The sequence below is a fragment of the Sus scrofa genome, chromosome 17, assembly GCF_000003025.6.
Source record: "Sus scrofa isolate TJ Tabasco breed Duroc chromosome 17, Sscrofa11.1, whole genome shotgun sequence".
In the NCBI taxonomy this organism is placed as follows: Eukaryota; Metazoa; Chordata; class Mammalia; order Artiodactyla; family Suidae; genus Sus; species Sus scrofa.
The window spans coordinates 39181296-39203410 of NC_010459.5; the positions used below are offsets into that span (position 1 = coordinate 39181296).

Below are 22115 nucleotides of genomic sequence, written 5' to 3' on the forward strand. Positions count from 1 at the left end.
TTTCATTTATATTTTTCCATGTCTATTCATAGCTTCTTTCATGATTACATATAATTTATTTACAGAATTTATTTAACTATCCTCTGCTGAAAGACATTTAAGTTACTTCTAATTTTTCACTCTTAATTCTCCCCATTTTACGAAAGTTTTGTACTTGGCAAGAAGGAGTGACTGGGAGTTCCCATCGTGGCGCAGTGGTTAACAAATCCGACTAGGAACCATGAGGTTTCGGGTTCGGTCCCTGTCCTTGCTCAGTGGGTTAACGATCCGGCGTTGCCGTGAGCTGTGGTGTAGGCTGCAGACGCGGCTCGGATCCCGCGTTGCTGTGGCTCTGGCGTAGGCTGGTGGCCACAGCTCCGATTCGACCCCTAGCCTGGGAACCTCCATATGCCGCGGGAGCGGCCCAAGAAATAGCAACAACAACAACAACAACAACAAAAGACAAAAAAAAAAAAAAAAGAAGAAGAAGGAGTGACTTAGCTAGAGTTAAAGAGTTGCACACTTCCCAATGGCTGGGTCATTGTGACTCCCATCTTCCGAATGTGTGTCTAATGCCGTCTGATGAGATGCAGGGTGCCACATAAATCAAGTGAAGTGGACGCAGTCCCTGCCTTTAAAGAAGCTGCACAGTACGTTACACAGAACTTCCACTGCTCTCAAGGGCACCTGTTAAAGCAGTGTGTTCACTCTGCGTAAGAAGCTCAGTAGGATGGTCTGGTTTGAAGAGCCGTGTGTGGTGCAAGTGATGTCAGTACTCCAGACAGGGTGGTGCCTTTGGAATCTTTAATTTGAAGAGGGAGGAATTGTTGATCTGGGAACTGAGTGCTGTCCTTGTCCTTAGTGTCTGTTTTAGAACACAGGCTCAGTGGTGAGTACAGGACAATCCAGAAAGATTGCTAGGAGAGAAGAGGGTTGTGGAGAACTCATTCACTAGGAATGTATTATGCAAGGAAGTCCGAAGCAGGGCTGTATCATCTTTAGAAACATACAGCAAGGCCCCTGGAGGCCAAGATGCTGCTGTGTTAGTCATTCTTCAGAGGTTGCTCTCCTAAGCTGGTGATGGTTCTAGAATTTCTTTCTTTTCTTTCTTTCTTTCTTTCTTTCTTTCTTTTTCTTTCTTTCTTTCTTTCTTTCTTTTTCTTTCTTTCTTTCTTTCTTTTCTTTTTCTTTCTTTCTTTTCTTTTTCTTTCTTTCTTTCTTTCTTTCTTTTTCTTTCTTTTCTTTTTCTTTCTTTCTTTTCTTTTTCTTTCTTTCTTTCTTTTCTTTCTCTTCTTTTCTTTTCTTTCTTTCTTTCTTTCTTTCTTTCTTTCTTTCTTTCTTTCTTTCTTTCTTTCTTTCTTTCTTTCTTTCTTTCTTTCTCTTTGAGGGTCGCACCCATGGCATATGAAAGTTCCCAGGCTAGGGGTTGAATTAGAGCTGCAGCTGCTGGCCTATGCCACAGCCACACCCACAGCAACACAGGATCCGAGCCACGTCAGTGATATACAACCACAACTCACCACAACGCTGGATCCCTGACCCACTGAACGAGGCCCGGGATCGAACCTACATCCTCATGGATACTAGTTGGATTCATTTCCCCTATGAAACTCCCTAGTCTTGGAATTTCTAACTTGGGATGGAGTCATTACTGAGAAATCTGTGTGAAGGAGGCTCTTGGGCTGCAGAAGGAAGAGCTGGGAAGGCAACGCCATCTAGTATAGAGCAGAAGAGAGGCCTTAGCTGTTCCATAAGCAGCTCTGGCATTTGAGGCAGCTCTGCCATCTTGTGGAATAAATGCCTAGTGATTTTTGTGAGGTCTGGGTGCAAAGACTTGTCTTCTAGGGGATAGCCTTGGCAGGATTGCTTTCCTCCCACTTAGCTATTCTGTGACCTCAAAAGTATTCTTCCTGCATATGTATTTTTTTCCTTACATATATTTTAAAGATCTTTTTATTTTGAAATAATTTAAGACTTATAAAAAGTTGCAAAAATAGGAGAAAGAATATTAGAATCTGGTTCCTTCAACCAGATTCCCTACTTGTTAGCAATTTACATATTTGCTTTGTTATTCTGAAATTTAAAAGTATTTTTTTCTGAATTGTTTGCAGATCTTTACCCTAAATTCTTCAGTGCATATTTCTTGAAAACAAGGACAGTCTCTTACGTTACCACAATGTGCTTAGCAAAATCAAGACCTTATTCATATTTCATCAGTTGTTCTAATAATGTCTTTTGTAGCAAAAGTGGGAAAAAACACTTTTTCTAATCAGGATCCAATACAGAATGACACATTGGATTTAATTGTTATGTTTTGTTAGTCTCCTTTCATCTGAAACGATTTTTTAGTCTTTCCTTGTCTTTCATGACCTTGATATTTCTGAAGAATATGATGTCCTTCAATATGGGGTTTTCTTATTTATCCACATAATTAGATGTACTCATTTTTAGCAGATATACCATATAATTAATGTGTCCTTTTCAAGTGCATTCTGTCAGGAGGAATGTGATACTTGTTTGTCCCATTTATTGGTGACATTAACTTTGGTCACTTGGCTAAGGTAGTGCCCACCAGGTTTCTCTGCTGTAAAGTTATTATTTTCCCTTTGTAGTTAAATGAGTTTCTTGTGAGAGGATACTTTGAGTCTATGTAAATATCTTGTTTCCTCATCAAATGTTCACCCATTATTTTAGTACCCACTGATTTTTCTTTTTTTAATTTTTAAAATTAAAAAAAATTTTATTGGAGTTCCTGTTGTGGCTCAGCGGAAACAAATCTGACTAGCATCCATGAGGATGCAGGTTAGATCCCTGGCCTCACTCAGTGGGTTAAGGATCCAGTGTTGCTGTGAGCTCTGGTGTAGGTCGCAGGCTCTGCTCGGATCCCACATGGCTGTGGCTGTGGCCATGGCCGGCAGCTATAGCTCTGATTCGACCTCCATATGCTGCAGGTGTGGCCTTAAAGAGAAAAAAAATTTTTTTAATTAAAATATAGTTGATTTACAATGTTTTGCCAAAATTTCTGCTCTACAGCAGAGTGACCCAATTATGTATGTATATACAAATTCCCTTTCTTTCTTTCTTTCTTTTTTTTTTTTTTTTTTTTTTTGCTTTTTAGGGCTGCATGTGGAAGTTCCCAGGCTAGGGGTCCAATGGGAGCTGCAGCTGCCAGCCTATGCCACAGCCACAGCAATGTGGGATCTGAGCCGCATCTTTGACCTACACCACAGCTCACAGCAACACCAGATTCCTGACCCCCTGAGCAAAGCCAGGGATTGAACCCTGCATCCTCATGGATACTAGTCTGTTAGTTTTTGCTGTGCCACAACGGGAACCCCAACACATTCTCTTTCTTATATTATCTTTCATCATGGTCTGTCTCAAGAGACTGGCTATATCGTTCCCTGTGCTATACAGTAGGGCCTCATTGCTTATCCATTCTAAATGTAATAGTTTGCATCTGCTATTTCCAAACTCCCAGTCCATCCCTCTCCCTCCCCCCTCCCCCTTGGCAACCACAAATCTGTTCTCTATGTCTGTGAGTCTGTTTCTGTTTTGTAGATAAGTTCATTTATACCATAGTTTAGATTTCACATATAAATATGGTATTTGTATTTTTCTTTCTGACTTCTCTTACTGTGAGAATCTCTAGCTCCATCTATGTTGTTGCAAATAATATTTCATTCTTTCTTTTTATGACTGAGTAGTATTCCATTGTGTGTGTGTGGTGTGTGTGTGTGTGTGTCTGTGTACACCACATCTTCTTCTTCTATTTTTTTTTTTTTTTTTTTTTTTGCCTTTTCTAGGGTCGCTCCTGTGGCAAATGGAGGTTCCCAGGCTAGGGGTCAAATCGGAGCTGTAGCCACCGGCCTATGCCAGAGCCACAGCAACACGAGATCCGAGCCACGTCTGCAACCTACACCACAGCTCACGGCAACGCTGGATCGTTAACCCACTGAGCAAGGGCAGGGATCGAACCCGCAACCTCATGGTTCCTCGTTGGGTATGTTAACCACTGTGCCACGACGGGAACTCCTACACCACATCTTCTTAATCCACTCATCTGTCAGTAGACATTTAGGTTGCCTCTCTGTCTTTGCTATTGTGCATAATGATGCTATGACCTGAACATAGAGGTGCATGTATCTTTTTGAATTATACTTTTGTCTGGGTATGTACCCTAGAGTGGGGATTGCTGGATCATATGGTAGTTTTATATTGAGTTTTCTGAGCTGCTTCCATATTGTTTTCCATAGTCATTGTATCAATTTACATTCCCAGCAACAGTGCAGGAGGGTTCCCTTTCTCTACACTCTCTCCAGCATTTGTAATTTATGGACTTATTAATGATGGCCATTCTGACCTGTGTGAGGTGGTACCTCATTGTAGTTTTGATTTGTATTTCTTTAATAATTAGTGATGTTGAGCCTTTTTCATGTGCCTACGGGCCATCCATGTGTCTTCACTGGAAAAATGTCTTTAGGTCTTCTGCCTATTTTTTGATTGAGTTGTCTTTTTTTTTTTTTTTTTGGTCTTTTTGCCTTTTCTTGGGCTGCTCCTGCGGCATGTGGAGGTTCCCCGGCCAGGGGTCTAATCAGAGCTGTAGCCACTGGCCTATGCCAGAGCCACAGCAACGTGGGATCCGAGCTGCGTCTGCAACCTACAGCACAGCTCACGGCAATGCCGGATCCTTGACCCACTGAGCAAGGCCAGGGATTGAACCTGAAACCTCATGGTTCCTAGTCGGATTCGTTGACCACTGCACCATGACGGGAACTCCTGATTGGGTTGTCCTTTTGTTGTTGAGTTGTATGAGTTATTCGTACATGCTATTTCTTGCCTGATACAATTTTTTTTTTTTTTGCGGAGGGGGGGGGTCTTTTTAGGGCCATACCTGTGGCATATGGAGGTTCCCAGGCTAGGGATCTAATCAGAGCTGTAGCCACTGGCCTATGCCACAGCCGAAGCAATGCCAGATCCAAGCTATGTCTATAACCTACACTGCAGCTCATGGCAATGCCAGATCCTTAACCAACTAGAGCGAGGCCAGGGATTGCCACCCAATGGTTACTAGTTGGATTTGTTAAAGACTGAGTCATGATGGGAATTCCTCCTGATAAAAATTTTACTTTGATGCCTGCCAAACGGTTATTTCTAACTCTCATCTTTTCTTCTACACTTGTTAGTTTGTATTCTATTGTAAGGAAGAGCCTGCCTGTCCTGACTTCCTCCCTGCTTCTTCCATTCTGGGGCCTGGGATCAAACCTGAGTTATTAATAATGCCAAATCCTTAACCGCTAGGCCAGTAGGGAACTCCTTTTCTTTCTTTTTATATCCACATGGACTGATGGATTCTTTTGTTCTCTGGGTTACAGTCTGTCTCTATCATTATTTATTTTAATCAATTATTGTCCCACATTTGGCCAGTGGGAGCCCTTCAAACTGGTTCCTTTGTCATCTTTACTTTGTGGCATAACAAGATGTTCCAAGCTTATATTGTTCTTATCCAATCTTGGATTCAGTCTTTTCTGTAAGAAGCCCTTTCTCCACTTTACATGGAGAACTGTAGTGAGGAACCAAGAGCTGAGTGCTAGGTGTGCTCATGGCTCCTGGGGCATACAGAGAAAATGTGAAAGTTCCTCTTTACTACCTGCTTTCCTAGCTTGAGCTCCTCACTAGAGCTGCCAACAGTTTGATATCTATCCTTATGGTTTCCTTTCTGTGCTTTTTTTTTTTTTTTTTTTTTTTTTGTCTTTTCAGGGCTGCACCCACGGCATATGGAGGTTCCCAGGCTAGGGGTTCAATCGGAGCTGTAGCCGCTGGCCTACGCCACAGCCATGTCAACTTGGGATCTGAGCTGCGTCTGCGACCTACACCACAGCTCACAGCAACGCTGGATCCTTAACCCACTGATCAAGGCCAGGGATCGAACCTGCCACCCCATGGTTCCTGGTCGGATTCGTTTCTGCTGTGCCACAATGGGAACGCCTCTGGGCATTTTTATAATACGTTTTTTCCCATGTGTAACCATATGTGGGGTCATAGAATATGTACTGATCAACTTCCTTTTCTGACTTGATAATGTATCTTGACATGATCCATATCAGTAAGTACAGAGCTACTTCATTCTTTTAAATGGCTTGTTAGAATTATATAGTGTAGACTTCTCATAATTTACTATCCCTCTGTTTATGGACACTTTGTTTTTTTTTTAATTCTAAGCATTTGACTGGATTTGCTGTGAATATTTAAATTTGTTCATGTTTCTCTTTGGTTGCTTTTTGATGCTTCATAGCTGAGAAAGTTTTTCCTTCATAGACCTGGAAAATGTTTTATTCATAGTATTTGAAGTACATGTCAAAAAAGTATTAAACTATAGGGGTCATGTGGTATCCTCATTGACAAGAATACCAGCTGTATTAGGGGTTGGTTCTGAGGGAACACAGGACAATGAGCCTTATCCTCTGGCTGGAGAAGTGACAGATAGCAAGATCCAGGAGCAGCTCTGCAGTGCTAAAGATAGGGTGCAGCAAATTGTTGTTTGTGCCAGGTGTTGATAGCATGTGGTGCCTGCAAGCCAGGGCCATCTGGACGCCTTCATGCATTTGGAACGAGCTAAGTCTGGGTGGCAGTAAAGACTTGGCTCAGGTGGGTAGGAATGGCAGGGAGAGGGCACACCATTAGCAGAGGTGCAAGCTATGAGAGTGTGAAGAAGCTATTCCTGGGGCCAGGAATTGGCCGGGGCAGCTGCTGAGGCCCATTTTGGATTAATTAATAGGAGATGAGTTTGGAAGGTAATATGGTGCTCAGAATGACATGGGCTTAGAATACCAGACTGAGTATTGCTAGCCAGGATGAATACCATCATCATAGTCATCCGACTCTGAGGTTTTGAGGTACAGGCAATGGACATACAAAAACCCCAGCTATATGGAACATTATTTCTAGGCCAAGCTTTAGAAAACATTGTTTAAAAACTTTTTTTTTTTAAGTAAGAAAGTAATAAGTGCTTATTGTAAAAGGAAAAGTATAAAGCATTACCCAAACAAATAGAAAACAAGTGGGCTTCTGATTCTACTCACTTGCTATGTGACAGTATTCACAAACATAGCTTAAAACAACATATTTACTTTCTCACAGTTTTTGTGGGTTAACTGTTCAAGCACAGCTTAACAGGCTTCTCTGCAAGGCTGCCATCAAGGGGTTGACCAGGGCTGTAGTCTTATCTGAAAACTCTACTGTGGAAGGATATGCTTCCAGTCTCACAGGTTGTTGGTAGCATTCAATTTTTTGCAGGTTGTCAGACTGAGGGCCAGCTTTTTTGTGGGCACTCTCAGTTCCATGCCACATGCATCTGAGTAGCTCACAACATAGCAGCTTGTTTCATCCAGCCAGCAAGTGAGATGGATGCTACAATCTTAATAATCATGAAAGGGACACCCTCTCATCTTTGTCTGTTCTATTAGAGGCATGTTATAGGTCCTGCCCACACTCAAGGGGAGGGGATTACACATGGATGTGGGTACCAGGAAGCAGGGATTATTAGGAGACATTTTATAGTCTATTTCTACCCCCCCACCAAAAAACCCCCACAAGCATTCCTTAGTGTTATACCAAACACCATTATTAAAAGCAAATTCAAGGGAGTTTTCCTGTGGTGCAGCTGGTTAAGAATCACTGCGGTGGCTCAGGTCAGGAGTTTTATCCTGGGCTCAAGAACTTCCTCATGTTGTAGATGTGGCCAAGAAAAATAGCAAATTCAGATTCTGTGGACCATTTTTCCTCTCATATACTAAGGTATAGTAGTAATTTTGGAGAGGCAAGAGCAAAGAGTGACTTGAGATTTTAAGTCTGGTAACCTAGGACAGAGCTCTGTGCTTTGCCTCAGTTCTTGCAAATGAAAATCTGTTAAACATGAGGGAGAGCACAGAGTATTTAAATGGTAATACCCGTAACTATTCGCAAATATTTATTTCCGTACTGCTTTCTAAAACAGGAATAAATTGTTTTCAGTAGTATACCTTCTATTCCAAGGATAATTCGATTGCCCATAACTTTTGAACCAGGTTCCCTGGAGGATTTAATATACGTATTTTCTGCACGTTGTCTCCTAGTAACTGCTTTTCTGTTGACAAAGGGCCATAGTATCCCAAGAGTGGATGATGTCACTTAGCTGGTGCCATCAGTGACATATGTTCCAAATGAACTATCTTCCTGTTGGGAAATAGACACTGTGTGTGAGACATGGAATTTCTGTAGACAGTGGCCCAGCAGGCCCTTTTGGCAGCCAGTGACTCTCCTGGTTTTCTTTTTTTTTTTTTTTTTCCCTTCTTTTTAGGGCCTTACCCACGGCAAATGGAGGTTCCCAGGCTAAGGGCTGAGTCCGAGCTACAGCTGCCAGCCTGTGCCATAGCAACGCAGGATCTGAGCCACATCTGCGACCTACAGCACAGCTCACGTCAGTGCTGGATCCTTAACCCACTGAGCGAGGCCAGGGATCGAACCAGCAACCTCATGTTTCCCAGTCAGGTTTGTTTCCGCTGTGCCATAATGGGAATTCCTCTCCTGGTTTCTTAACCATGTTCCCATCACCATGTTTCTTTTGTCACAGGAAAACTCTTCTGGGGAGAAGTATAATATCATACATAAAAGAATTGTTCTTTTGGAGTTCCTGTTGTGGCGCAGTGGAAACGAATCTGACTAGGAACCATGAGGTTGGGGGTTCGATCCCTGGCCTCGCTCAGTGGGTTAAAGATCTGGTGTTGCCGGGAGCTGTGGTGTAGGTTGCAGGCATGGCTCAGATCCTGTGTTGCTGTGGCTGTGGCATAGGCCAACAGCTGTAGCTCCAATTTGACCCCTAGCTTGGGAACCTCTATATGCAGCAGGTGCGTCCCTAAAAAGCAAAAAAAAAAAAAAAAAAAAAAAAAAAAAAAAAGAATTGTTCTTTCTACTCTAACTTAATTTGAGTATTATAACATGGAAGAGTAGGAAAATCAGTTTCTTTTCTGTTACTTGAAGTCTCATAACAAAAGACTGCCATTGTTTACATTCTTACAATTCTAAAAATATATACTATTATATTTTATATGTTACATATATACTCTTATGTTTTGCTGATACCATCTCTCTTTAAATTTTTTTTTTTTTATTTTTGCTTTTTAGGGCTGCACCTGCACCATATGGACGTTCCCAGGTCAGGGGTTGAGTAGGAGCTGCAGCTGCTGGCCTATGTCACAGACACAGCATCCCAGGATCCAAGCTTCATCTGTGACCTACACCACAGCTCAAGGAAACTCTGGATCCTTAACCCATTGAGAGAGGCCAGGGGTCAAACCTGTATTGTAATGGATACTAATTGGGTTTGTAACCCACCGAGCCACAATGGGAACTTCTGATACCATTTCTTTTGCAGGCTTTCTTTAGCATAATTCTGTTGTGGATATTCTGCTTTAAAATTCTTCCTTTTAAAATATAAAACATTTTTGCTGGTTGCATTGTTTTGATGTTCCTGTGGTTTTATTAATTACCATTATCACTTCAGTGTTTGATTCATAAAGTGGGGCAGTTAGATGTTAAAATTTTGTAGGTTGTGCCCTGGTACATGGACCCCTGCCTGGGGTTATGCATAACTTTGATTGTTTTAAGCGAACAACTTTGAGGTCAGTGACAACCAAATAACAGCTAATGTTCAAGTACCCTGTTGCTGTTAGTGATATGTTTTCTCTTCTATTACCTCAAGGAAATGTGGGAGCCTTGTGAAATAAGTATTTTTATTCCCATTTAATGATAAGGAAACTGTGTTGGAAAGGCTGACTCTCTTGTTTGACTTAGTAGTACCCTGAGATGAGTACTGTTGGAGAGTGAGGAACGGAGCACATTCCCCATTTCAACATTTTAGAATAAGGAATGAAAAGAACTAACTGTAATACAAATAAGAAGGGGACAGATTCTGTAATATCTATTTTCCATGAAGTATTTATGGGAATTTACAGAACGCAGACATAATCTCTTGCAGAGGAACTAAGGAAAAAGCATTGTACAAGCAGGTGGCCTTTGGAGGCTGAGCAGGGCTTGGTTTACATGTGGAGGTGGTATGCCTGCAGGAGCAAGTGGCCTGCACTGGCTGAACTGGCAGTTTTCATTATGCATACAGAGGGCTCCTTTGGCTGCCATATGAGAAAATTAGGATAAGATTGTAACGTCTGGAGAAATACAGTTTTTCATACCTCTAAAAATTTGTTGGGTTCAGAAATGAAGTAATACAGTTTGCAAGACTTTCTTTTTTTATCATTTATTTATATATATATATTTTTTCTGCTGTATAGCATGGTGACCCAGTTACACATACATGTATGCATTCTTTTTTCTCACATTACGTGTTCCAAAGTTTGCAAGACTTTCATGGAAAGCTGTTACTTATGTCTTGGGTATTTGATCTACTTCATTTCTGAGTCTGAAATTATAGTTAATTTTGTAATTTGTCAGGCTTTCTCACAGGCTGTTATCCATAATTAAATGATACTGTCTTTGCTGTTTGTCTCTCTGATGCTTGTGTTGATTGTGTTTTTTCCACATTGCAAGGTAGGATATACCTGTTGGCTTATAATCAGAAGAGCTTGCGTATCAATGATTTATACATACTTCACTGAGTTGAGTTTATGGGAGAATCTTACTCCCTGAACTTCCATGGTTGAAGATTCATAATTCTCAAATATTTCTTCTTTTAATGTTTACTCCTTCAGACAAAACCTCACTCCTCAGAGTTTCCTGGCGGCATAGCCGTTAAGGATCCAGTGTTGACACTGCTGTGGCTTGGGTCACTGCTGTGGTTTGATCCCTGGCCCAGGAACTTCTGCATGCTGTAGGTGTGGCCAAAAAAACCAAACAATAACAACAATGACAAAACCCAAATAAAGACAAACAAAAAACAAAACCCAGCAACTCATTTTTGTCTTGTTAATAGTGCCATCTTGAAAAGCACTCTTGGTTTGGCCAGGGGCTTCATGACAGTGGTACCAGCTAATGGTTTTCCTCCTGGGGAGTTTATCTGTTTACTTGAGCCTCTAATACCACCTCTCAGAGGCCAAGTTTGTTTACCTTTGGAGGGCCAACTGTTGCAACCTTCTGCTTAGCTGTGAGGAATCAAGGGTTTTGCTTTTGAGGGGAAGAATTTTTTTTTTTTTGTCTTTTGTCTTTTTTTTTTTGTTGTTGTTGTTGTCGTTGTTGTTGTTGTTGCTATTTCTTGGGCCGCTCCCGCGGCATATGGAGGTTCCCAGGCTAGGGGTCGAATCGGAGCTGTAGCCACTGGCCTACGCCAGAGCCACAGCAACGCGGGATCCGAGCCGAGTCTGCAACCTACACCACAGCTCACGGCAACGCCGGATCGTTCACCCACTGAGCAAGGGCAGGGACCGAACCCGCAACCTCATGGTTCCTAGTCGGATTCGTTAACCACTGCGCCACGACGGGAACTCCTGAGGGGAAGAATTTTTAACCTGCCAAACTAATTTATTTCCCTTTGAGAGGCTTACTGGATTGGTGGACTGTCTTAGTCCATTAGGGCTTCTATAACAGACAGGGTGGCTCATAAACAACAGAAATTTTTTATCTCACGATTTCAGAGCCTGGGAAGTTCAAGATCAAGTACCAAGATATTCTGTGTTTGTGTCTGGTAAGGGCCAGCTTTCCTAGGTCATAAATAGCTATCTTCTCAGAGTAACTTCATGTGGTGGAATGGGCAAGGGGGCTCTGCACTTTCTTTTATAAGGGCACTAGTCCTATTCTTAGAGTTCTGCCTTCATGACCTAATCACTCCCCCAAAGCTCCACCTCAGATACTATCACATTGGGAATTAGGTTTCAACATTATAAATTTTGGGGGTCTAGTAAAGTACTGTCAGACCAGTATACATATATATACACCACAGCTCACGGCAACACCGGATCCTTAACCCACTGAGCAAGGCCAGGGATCACACCTGCAACCTCATGGTTCCTAGTTGGATTCATTAACCGCTGAGCCATGATGGGATAAAAATTTATACCAAACCAGGTATATCTTTATTTCAGCAGATGGCTTGATCACATCACTCTTAAAATCTCTCTGTGGGCAAGGAGGAACTAGATACATGAATGCACCGGTAATCTGCATAGATGGAATTCACTTGGCTCAGGCAGCTCTGCCTAGAGAGTGTAGATTAATGGATGGGTATCAGCCTGAAGTTTATTCTGAAAGCTCGCTTCAGCTCTGTCTTACTGGATCTTATCAACAACTTGAGTAAAGACCTAAGAATACCTAGGATTACAGAAACAAGAGTTATAAAATTCTTGGGCTAAAATAGTCAGATGGAGTTTATTAGAGATAAATGTAACTTCAAACATATGGTTGATAAAATGGGAAAATGAACTTTATGTTTTAAAAAGACAACACAGAGTTCAAGGTTTTGGTGGATCAAGTTTGGTACTATCCAGCGCCACATAATATAATTATTAAAAAAATTTGTTTTTGGCTGCATTAGTAAAAGTAAGATATCCTCAGAGTTCCCTGGTGGCTTAGTGGGTTGGGGATCTGGCATTGTTATTGCAAGGGCTTGGGTCGCTGCTGTGGTGCAGGTTTGATCCCTAGGATGTGGCCAAAAGAAAAGATGTCCTGAAAAGTGGGGGTAGTAATCCCACTGAATGGCCGTACTAGGAATCTTGTGGTTGGTTTTGGGTTTTACATTTTTAGAAAGATGTAGACAAAACTGAATGTTTACAGAATGATCTGTCTCCCAGCCAGAGTTATGAGTGTAGGTTGGAGGCATGTTTCATTCTGGTTGATAATTATAATAGCTTTCTCTAGCCACATTCCATAAATGACATGACAGTGTTATTTTGTACTTGAAATAGCCTGCTTTGTGCCAAATAAATATAGCCCTCTCTATAACTTTTTTGAAATAGGTGGTATATTTCCTTTTTATGGATAGGAGCCTGGATAATCAGAATAAATTAAAAAACATGTAGGAGTTCCTGTCGTGGCTCAGCAGTAGCAAATCTGACTAGTATCCATGAGGACATGGTTTGATCCCTGGGCTTGCTTAGTGGGTTAAGGATCTGGCATTGCCATGAACCGTGAGCTGTGGTATAGATTGCTGTGGTTGTGGCTATAGTATAGGCCGGCAGCTACAGCTCTGATTGCACCTCTAGCCTGCGAACTTCCATATGCTGAGTGAGTGGCCTAAAAAACAAACAAACAAAAAAAACCCAAACCCATCATGCAAAGCTTCTTTATGCAGCTAATGAAGGCTAGAGCTGGGATTTAAAGTTGGGCCGTTTCACGAGTTCCTATTGTGGCTCAGCAGGTCATGAACCCAACTAGTATCCATGAGTATTCGAGTTCAATCTCTGGCCTTGCTTGGTGCGTTAAGGATCCGGCATTGCCATGAGCTGTGAGGTAGGCTGACAGCTGTAGCTACTATTCAATCCCTAGGCTGGGAACTTAAATATGTCACAGGTGTGGCCCTAAAAAGCCAAACAAACAAAGAATAAATTAAAAAAAAAAATCGGGGTTGTTTCCATTATACCATAACTGTCTCTGGAATGAGCATGCAGTGAGGCCGGGAGTGATGGGGACTTTTGCCCTTCTGCTTATGAGCAGGTTAATTCCTGAAAGACTGCTCCTAAGTCCCATTTATTCCTAAATCCAAAATGATACTATATGTAATACAAGCTAGTATTTATTGAACACTTATTATGTGCTAGATGATTTTCTAGGATCTTTTCATGTAATTCATTTAATTCTTACAACTCATGAAGTAGTTCCTTACCATTGTCTCCACTCTGCTACATGAGGAAACTGAGGAGGCAGGAGGAGTAATCAGAGGAGCCAGGATTTGAACCAGGATGTCCAGTTGCAGAGTCCATACTTTCAACCACTGTTCTCTCTTGCCTTATGCAAGTGATCTGTATGTGTACACAAGGGTGCAAAGGTTTTGAATAGAAAGAATAGTAATTCTTAATGGAATTGCTTCAAGGTTTTCATTTTTAACTTTTTTTTTCTTTAATTCGGAGGTGTTTGTTTTTGATATTCTTCTTTTCTAAGTAAGTTTATCACCAACAGAGTTTTTTTTTTGTTTTTTTGTTTTTTTGTTTTTTTTTTTTTTTGTCTTTTTGTCTTTTTGTCTTTTTGCCTTTTCTAGGGCTGCTCCTGAGGCATATGGAGGTTCCCAGGCTAGGGGTCCAATCCGAGCTGTGGCCGCTAGCCTACACCAGAGCCACAGCAACGTGGGATCCGAGCCACGTCTGCAACCTACACCACAGCTCACGGCAACGCCGGATCCTTAACCCACTGAGCAAGGCCAGGGATCGAACCCGCAACCTCATGGTTCCTAGTTGGATTCGTTAACCACTGTGCCACGACAGGAACTCCACCAACAGAGCTTTAAACACACACCAAAGGATGACTTTATCGTAGCTGAGCTTGACCTCTGTGGTCCTCAGGTGGTAGTGGTGGGCATCAGAGTCCTTGATGCTCTCTGACCTCCTCAGACCTTAGCTTTGTTCACACAGTGGTAAATGGAATTTTCTGCAGTGATTTTTGAAAGACTGTCAGATGGAAAAGGAATTATTAGGTTGGACCATATGAAATAGCCAATATCTAACCTTTCTTAACTTACAAGAATGGCAGATTCATATGGTTCAACTTAATAGGCCTAAGGCAAGGAAATTCCAGAGAAACCACTTGTATTTCCACAGCGTTGACTCAAGCCACTGCATTGACAATGTTGGATCCTTAACCTGCTGAGACACAGAGGAATTCCCTGTATTTTATTTTTTAAGAAAGAATTTTAGGATATATTGGAGGTTTGAATTTTGAATTTTTTTTTTTTTTTTCTTTTTAGGGCCACATCTGTGGCATGTGGAAGTTCCCAGGCTAGGGGTTGAATTGAAGCTACAGCTCCTAGCCTACACCACAGCCACAGCCACAGCAACTTGGGATCCAAGCCGCTTCTGTGACCTACACCACAGTTCAGGGCAATGCTGGATCCTTAACCCACTGGGCTAGGCCAGGGATTGAATCCACATGCTCATGGATCCTAGTCAGGTTCATTAACCGCTGAGCCATGAGGGGAACTCTTTCACTGACTTGTTTTTTTTGTTTTTTGTTTTGCTTTTCCCATGGAACTATTTGTCTGAGACATGTGTATTCCATTTCATTTTGTGTTACATTTTCTTCTCATAACTGCATCTGACTGATAAGAACCTCCTTGTTATATTTCTTGTCACGGATAGAAAGTGATTTAAGGCATTTTGCTTTGGTGGGGTGTTGTATAATTTTTTACTTGTTTAAATTGCATATGTAACAGAATCCATGAGATCATCAAGCCTACACATTTTATAATAATACCCTAGTTCTGTAGAGTATACCCTAGAAATGTAGAGTATGAAGAATTTTTGTATTCCTTCTGACTATGGAATGGTCTGACTTTTTCAAGTGGTACTTGAAAAAGTAGTCATAATATTTACCGTAAGTTCAGCATGCTTTTCACTTCTGATGGAAAATGTATAATTGCATTTAGGAAAATTTTTATTCACTCCAGAAAGATCCATCCATTCAGGATATTCTTGGGTGAACAGTCTATAGAGTAGGCATGATTTGAGTTTCAGATGATTGCTCTCATTGGGGTAAGGGCATAGTGAAGGGAGTCTTCAATAAACTAAGTTTCTAACATTCATGAATTCCTTGTGACTGCTTTCCTTTTGGTCATTGGTGCATGACGGACCATCATCTTCTGTGTATTTGGGAGGTGGGGTGTCAACCTTTTTGTCTCTGTGAATTTGACTGAGTCCTCCGAATTCACCTCATGCCTCCTAGCTCCATTCAGTTGGTTGTCTTCTTTTAGTCTCTGAGTCCTCTTGATCAAACAGAGTTACATGGTAGGGAAATCTTAAAAGCTCAGTACTAAAAAGTTTTGTCGTAATTACTCTCCTTGTGCAAAAACCATTGTAAGATCCTTTTGGTTTCATAAAGCTATCCCACCAGAATATTCTCTAGTCCTGTCTATACAAAGTATCGGGATGATGGAAAGTCTGAATCTGGTCCAACTCGTGAATAACAGTGCTGGGTTGGATCTCTGATTTTTTTTTTTTTTTTTCTTTTTGATTAGGATTTTCCCTTGTTCTTCTGAAACCCTGGGAACTTGTAGAAGTGCTTTTAAAAAGAAAAAAAAAAGTTGGTCTCTTCTTTCAAAAGATTTCACAGTTGAGTCTCTATTATGTACCCTGAGGTTATTTATGTCTGGTCTTTCAAATAGCAGTGGTCATTGATGTCTCGTCTACATATGCATGCTGCTTTTTCACTCTTTATTGCCCTGTGATGCATGTGTTGTAATAACCAAAATAAGCATGAGGGATCTTGGTTTTTGTTTTTCAGTAACAAATACTTTTAAGAAAACAGATGATTTTGTGACATCTAAAGCACCAGCTGTCGACCTAGATCACAAGTTTAGGTGCAAGGTTGCAGATTGTTTAAAATTTTTCCGCAAAGCCAAGCTCTTGCACTATCACATGAAGTATTTCCACGGAATGGAGAAGTCACCAGAGCCGGAGGAGAACCCAGGAAAGAGGCATGTCCAGACAAGGGGCTCTTCAGCTTCAGACAAGACCAGCCAGGAGAGCCTGACCAGGAAGCGGGTCTCTGCCAGTTCCCCAAGTAAGCATTTTGGTTCTGGATTGTATCTGTATAATGAAGGGCTGACACGGAAAGCAGGTGTCAGGTTGGACTGGTCCAGTTGAACCCCCCAAAATTGGAAATGATAAGTGATCATCGGGAATTGTATCATGGAGTTGTGGCCCTCCTGGAGGAAGCAGAAATCCCTGACTCTCATTCTTACCTCCACCTCTTGCCGGTCCAGTTACTTTAGAAAATCCCTTAGTCTCTGAGGGGCTTGGTACTCCCAGTATGGAGCGGGGACAGTCAAGGAAAGGAAGCTCCTTTGTTTATTTCTTTATTTTTTTGTCTTTTTGCCTTTTCTTGAGCCGCTCCTGCAGCATATGGAGGTTCCCAGTCTAGGGGTCTAATTGGAGCTGTGGCCACCGGCCTACGCCAGAGCCACAGCAACACGGGATCCAAGCCGCATCTTCGACCCACACCACAGCTCACGGCAATGCTGGATCCTTAAACCACTGAGCAAGGCCGGGCTCAAACTCGCAACCTCATGGTTCCTAGTCAGATTTGTTAACCACTGAGCCATGACGGGAACTCCAAGGAAAGGAAGCTCCTTTAGAAGCCGGCAGGAGAACTAGTGCTCAGAACAGCACGGGCACAGCCATCCCCTCCCCCAGACCTATGCCTCATCCCCGCTAACAGAACTAAAGAACTAAGAGGTGATGTGTGTCTCCTCCTGGGTCCAGTTTTGAGTCCAGTTTCTTTGTAATTGCAACCGAAGAAGTTTTCTAGCAACACTTTGCTTTGCATAGAAACTACAATGGTGGTAGTAAGGGTTACCATAAAGTCTCATGTTCATGTCTTATTATAACAGAATCTTTTGGCAGTTTCTTCTCAAACTGAAAAATTACATGTTTCTGGGGGATTTCAGAATAATTAATGAATTTCCAGTAAATTCCACAAGGCTTCCCAGCTTCTTCTTCTTCTTCTTTTTTTTTTTTTTTTGCCACACCTATGGCACATGGAAGTTCTGGGACCAGAAATTGAACCACCACCATGGTAGCAACCTGAGCCACAGCAGTGGCAGTGCTAGATTCTTAATGTGCTGTGCCATGAGGGAACTTCCCCCAACTTCTTTTTACCTGAAATTTTAATGTCATTATATATTTTTTGGCTGGTACTTTTCCATTACAATACATAGGTATTAGATGGTGTGTGGAACTCCTGGGACATCTGACAGCATTCCCAAGGAAGTATAAAGTCAGGTTTCCGGATCAAACAGACTAAGATGATCTCTGGCTCTGTGAGAGGTCAGTCCTTAACTAATGTGTCAAGCTGCAGTTTCTTAGTCATATGTGCTCTATCATCCATTAGAAATATAATGTGATGGAGTTCTCTGGTGGCCTAACAGTTAAGGATTCGTCATTGTCACTGCTGTTGGCTTTGTTCGATCCCTGGCCCAAGAACTTGTGCATGCTGAGGGTATGGCCAAATAAATAAAAGGAAATGTAATGCGGTCAGCCTGTAGCTTTTTCTGGTAGCCACATTTTAAAACATAAAAAGAAACAAGTGAAATTTCTTTGAGTAAATTTTAGCTCAAAATATCCAAAATGCTATATCTATCATTTAAGCATGTAATTAGTGTAAGAATTACTGTTTAATAAGCTATTATGTATTCTTTTTCTTGTATTAAGCCTTTAAAATCCAGTGTGTGTTTTAAACTTACTGAACATTTCAGTTGAGACCAACCACATTTCAGGTGCTCAGTAGGTACATATGGCTAAGTGGCCACAGAGTTGGTCCATACAGCTCTATTACCCTCAGCTGTTGTGCCACATGGGAACTTCCAAGATTATTTTTTTTAAGGTAAACAAAATGCTAGGAAGAAGTAGAAACTCTGTAAATTGCTTTTCCTTTCTTTCCCACTATGGGTTATAACGGATGAACATGGTAATTGTCCATGGGGAGGCTTTGCCCAGTGTAATGCACCTGACTTAGAGGGTGGGTATTCCTGGTCATGTACAGATCTCTTGTTTGGTTTTGGAATTCCTGATTAATTTTACTTGAGGTCTTGATTTGTGTTGAACAATATGTGCAGGCTTGGAGTCTACACACCTGAATTTGAATCTAGCCTCCACTACTTGCTTTCTGTGAGACCTTGGACAGAAGAACTGTTGAGCTTCAGTTTCTCTATCTGTGAAATGGAGATAATATAACTAGCTATCTCAGAACTTTGTTACATTAAATGACCTAATGTAAAAGGCTTAGCACAATGTCAGGCCCATAGTAAATTCTTAGTAAATACTAGCTCTTTATCTTAGAGAAAACATTAACCCAAGCAGTCAGAGAGTTGAGTTCTAAACTCAGTTTATCTCTGATGAGCTGCAAAACCAAAAGACAAGTTGTTACCATTGTGGTTACCAAATTAAGAAACCTGAGCGAGGAGTTCCTGTTGTGGCTCAGCAGGTTAAGAACCCGGATAATAGACATAAGGACTCAGTGGGTTAAGGATCTGGTGTTGCCAGGAGCTGCAGTGTAGGTTGCAGGTGGGGCTTGGATCTGGCGTGGCTGTGGCTGTGGCATATGCTGGCAGCTGCAGCTCTGATTCAACCCCTAGCCTGGGAACTTCCATATGCTGTGGGTGTGGCCCGAAAAGATTAAAAAAAAAAAGTCTTTTTTGCTTTTTTAGGGCAGCTGCAGCATATGGAAATTCCCAGGCGTCAAATCGGAGCTACAGCTGCTGGCCTGCACCACAGCCACAGCAATGTGGGATCTGAGCCACGTCTTCGACCTACACCACAGCTCCTGGCACCGCCAGCTCCTTAACCCACTGAGTGAGGCCAGGGATCAAACCCATACCCTCATGGGTCCTAGTCAGGTTTGTTACCGCCAAGCCATGACAGGAACTCCGCAAAACGTTTTTTGTTTTTTTTTTTTTATGTTCTGCCCTTTTTTTTTTATGTTCTGCCGTTCTCATACCAATATACGGGGATTTTATTCTCTCTCAATATAGAAGGACATCTTTTACTGGGATTTGGAAATCCCTGAATTGAGGATTTTTCCCTGCCAGGTTTTTAAAATAACAAGATCTGCTCTGGGTACAGTTGCCAGGTTGGCAGGGGTGGACAATTACAAAATGCTTTGAGGAAACAAAAGGGTCTTTTAAATCCTTCTGTTTTAACTTGTTACCTTTCTGCTGTTCCTTTGTAGAACTGGTCAGTTTGGTGGCAGAGTGTGCCACACAGCCTCTCACCCGCTGTTAGAGTATAGCCTGGTCATTCCTGCACCATCTCAGATTGAGAGCAGGTTTGTGCAGCCCGGAAGGGACGTGCTGCCCCCGCCCCCCATGTCAGGTGGACACAGATGATTTCACAACTCAGATTGCTGAGATTGCCAGCAGTTCCCAGGCTGAAGGAAACCAGACCCTTCATCTTTCTATGCTCTAGCTGGGAAATTAAAGCTCTGGCCACACTTCCTACCTCTGCTACTAACCAGCAGGATCCTCGGTTTTGACCATCTGTGAACTGGAGTCAGTTGGCATGTTTAGCTTTCATCATGCTGCTAGATATCAATGTGAAAAACGTAGAGGCATAATCAGAATATTCTGTAGGTCCCAGCCCTCCAGAAGGCACCCTCTGTTCCAGGCATTGCCCCCACTTTTCTCACATCAGAGCCTCTTTCTGTTTCCTAATGGTTGTTGGGTACTTGACTAATCTGATAACTAAATTTCTTAAGATTTGAAAAAATAAAACCAGCTCAATAGCTCACCTGTTCTCGCAGCATATTTAGTTTTCACCTCAACTGCTAAGGAAGCCCTTATCCTTAGGGTGGAATTTCAGGTGGTGGCAGAAGTTTGGTTGGGGAGATGTTTCAAGATGAGACTCTGACACCAGGCAGCCTGTGTCCTAGTTCACAGGCAGTGTGAATTTGACATTATGCTTAAGTGAAAAACAGAATATTACAGAATGTATGCTGCTTGGGGATTTTTTTTTTTTTAATTTTTTTTTATTTTTTTAGGACCGCACCTGTGGCATATGGAAGTTCCCAGGCTAGGGATCAAATTGGAGCTAGAGCTGTTGGCGTACACCACAGCCACAGCAGTGCAGGATCCGAGCCATGTCTGCAACATACACTACAGCTCATGGCAATGCTGGATTCTTAACCCACTGAGGGTGGCCAGGTATTGAGCCTGCATCCTCATGGATACTAGTCGGATTCATTTCCACTGAGCCATGATGGGAACTCCTGCTTGGGAATAAATAAGGTAAAAAAGTACTCTCTTTATGGTGAGTAATCTGATTATGACAACTGGGAACTTGGGTACTAAAAGATTTCTCAGATGAAGATTCCATCAGGACCAGAAAGTGCTCTACAGACATTTTTATTTTTGGTCTGCCCCACCCCCACCTTCCACTGCCTGCCCCTGCCCCTAATTTCCCTGCTGGTCAGGTTAGGCAGAGAAAAGCAGTTCTGGTCTGAGTGTCCATAGACTGAATCTTTTTTTTTTTTTCTTTCTCTTTTCTAGGGCCGTACCCATGGCATATGGAGGTTCCCAGGCAAGTGACCTACACCACAGCTCACAGCAATGCCAGATCCTTAACCCACTGAGCGAGGCTGGGGATTGAACCTGCTACCTCATGGTTCCTAGTCAGATTCGTTAACCACTGAGCCATGACAGGAACTCCATAGACCGAATCTTAGTAATAGTGTGGCTACTGTTCACTTATCTGAGCTCTTCGCAGATCTGATTTCCTCCTCTCCAAAATGAAGATGTAAGACTAGGAATGAGACGGGGCTCTTTCATGTGAGGAGAAAAGCACATAAACAGATACAGTGAGAACTGCTACGTTTTATATAAGGAACATATAAAGTGCTGTGGGAACTCAGATTCAGGTTTTTCCTGTAAAATGGGCTGGGAGGCTGAGAGCTGGGGGTGACATTTGAGTTAAGTCTTAAAGGGAGAGGGTAGGTAGGGGTTGGACCAGATGGCAGGGGAATAGGAAAGGCATCCCTATGCCAGGAACAAGCAGAGCAAAGTTCAGAGGCATTGAGGGGGAAAAAGTGTCATGATCACATGTCCCTAAGGTACCCCTTCCCACTCCGGCCTTCAGATGTTTCCTCTTCCCTCAGCCAGGCCCTTAGTCACATAAGTTAATTTGGAAGGTCAGTTTATTTTTTATTTATTTTCCATTATGGTTTATTATAGGATATTGGATATAATCCCCTGTGCTGCAGTAGATCCTTGTTGTTTATCCTTTCTATATGTAATATTTTGCATCTGCTAGTCTCAAACTCCCATTCTGACCCTTCCCCCTGACCTCCTATAACCACAAGTCTGTTCTCTGTGTCTGTGAGTCTGTTTCTGTTTTGTAGGTAAGTTCATTTGTGTCGTATTTTAGATTCCGCATATATAAGTGATGTCGTGATATTTGTCTTTTTCTTTCTGGCTTAATTTGCTTACTATGATAATCTCTAGGTCCATGCATGTAGCT

At 42.1% G+C, this 22115-nt stretch overlaps 1 protein-coding gene across 6 annotated transcripts in view; it reads left to right on the forward strand.

Annotated features, from left to right (window-relative positions):
* The window catches only part of PHF20 (PHD finger protein 20), a 149778-nt gene that overhangs the window by 88500 nt on the left and 39163 nt on the right, over positions 1 to 22115 (forward strand). For all 6 annotated transcript variants that reach the window (XM_021078131.1, XM_021078127.1, XM_021078130.1 and 3 more), the window contains one exon: positions 16390 to 16668. In XM_021078131.1, the coding sequence (XP_020933790.1) occupies positions 16390 to 16668 (279 nt within the window). The remainder of the gene's footprint in view (positions 1 to 16389; positions 16669 to 22115) is intronic.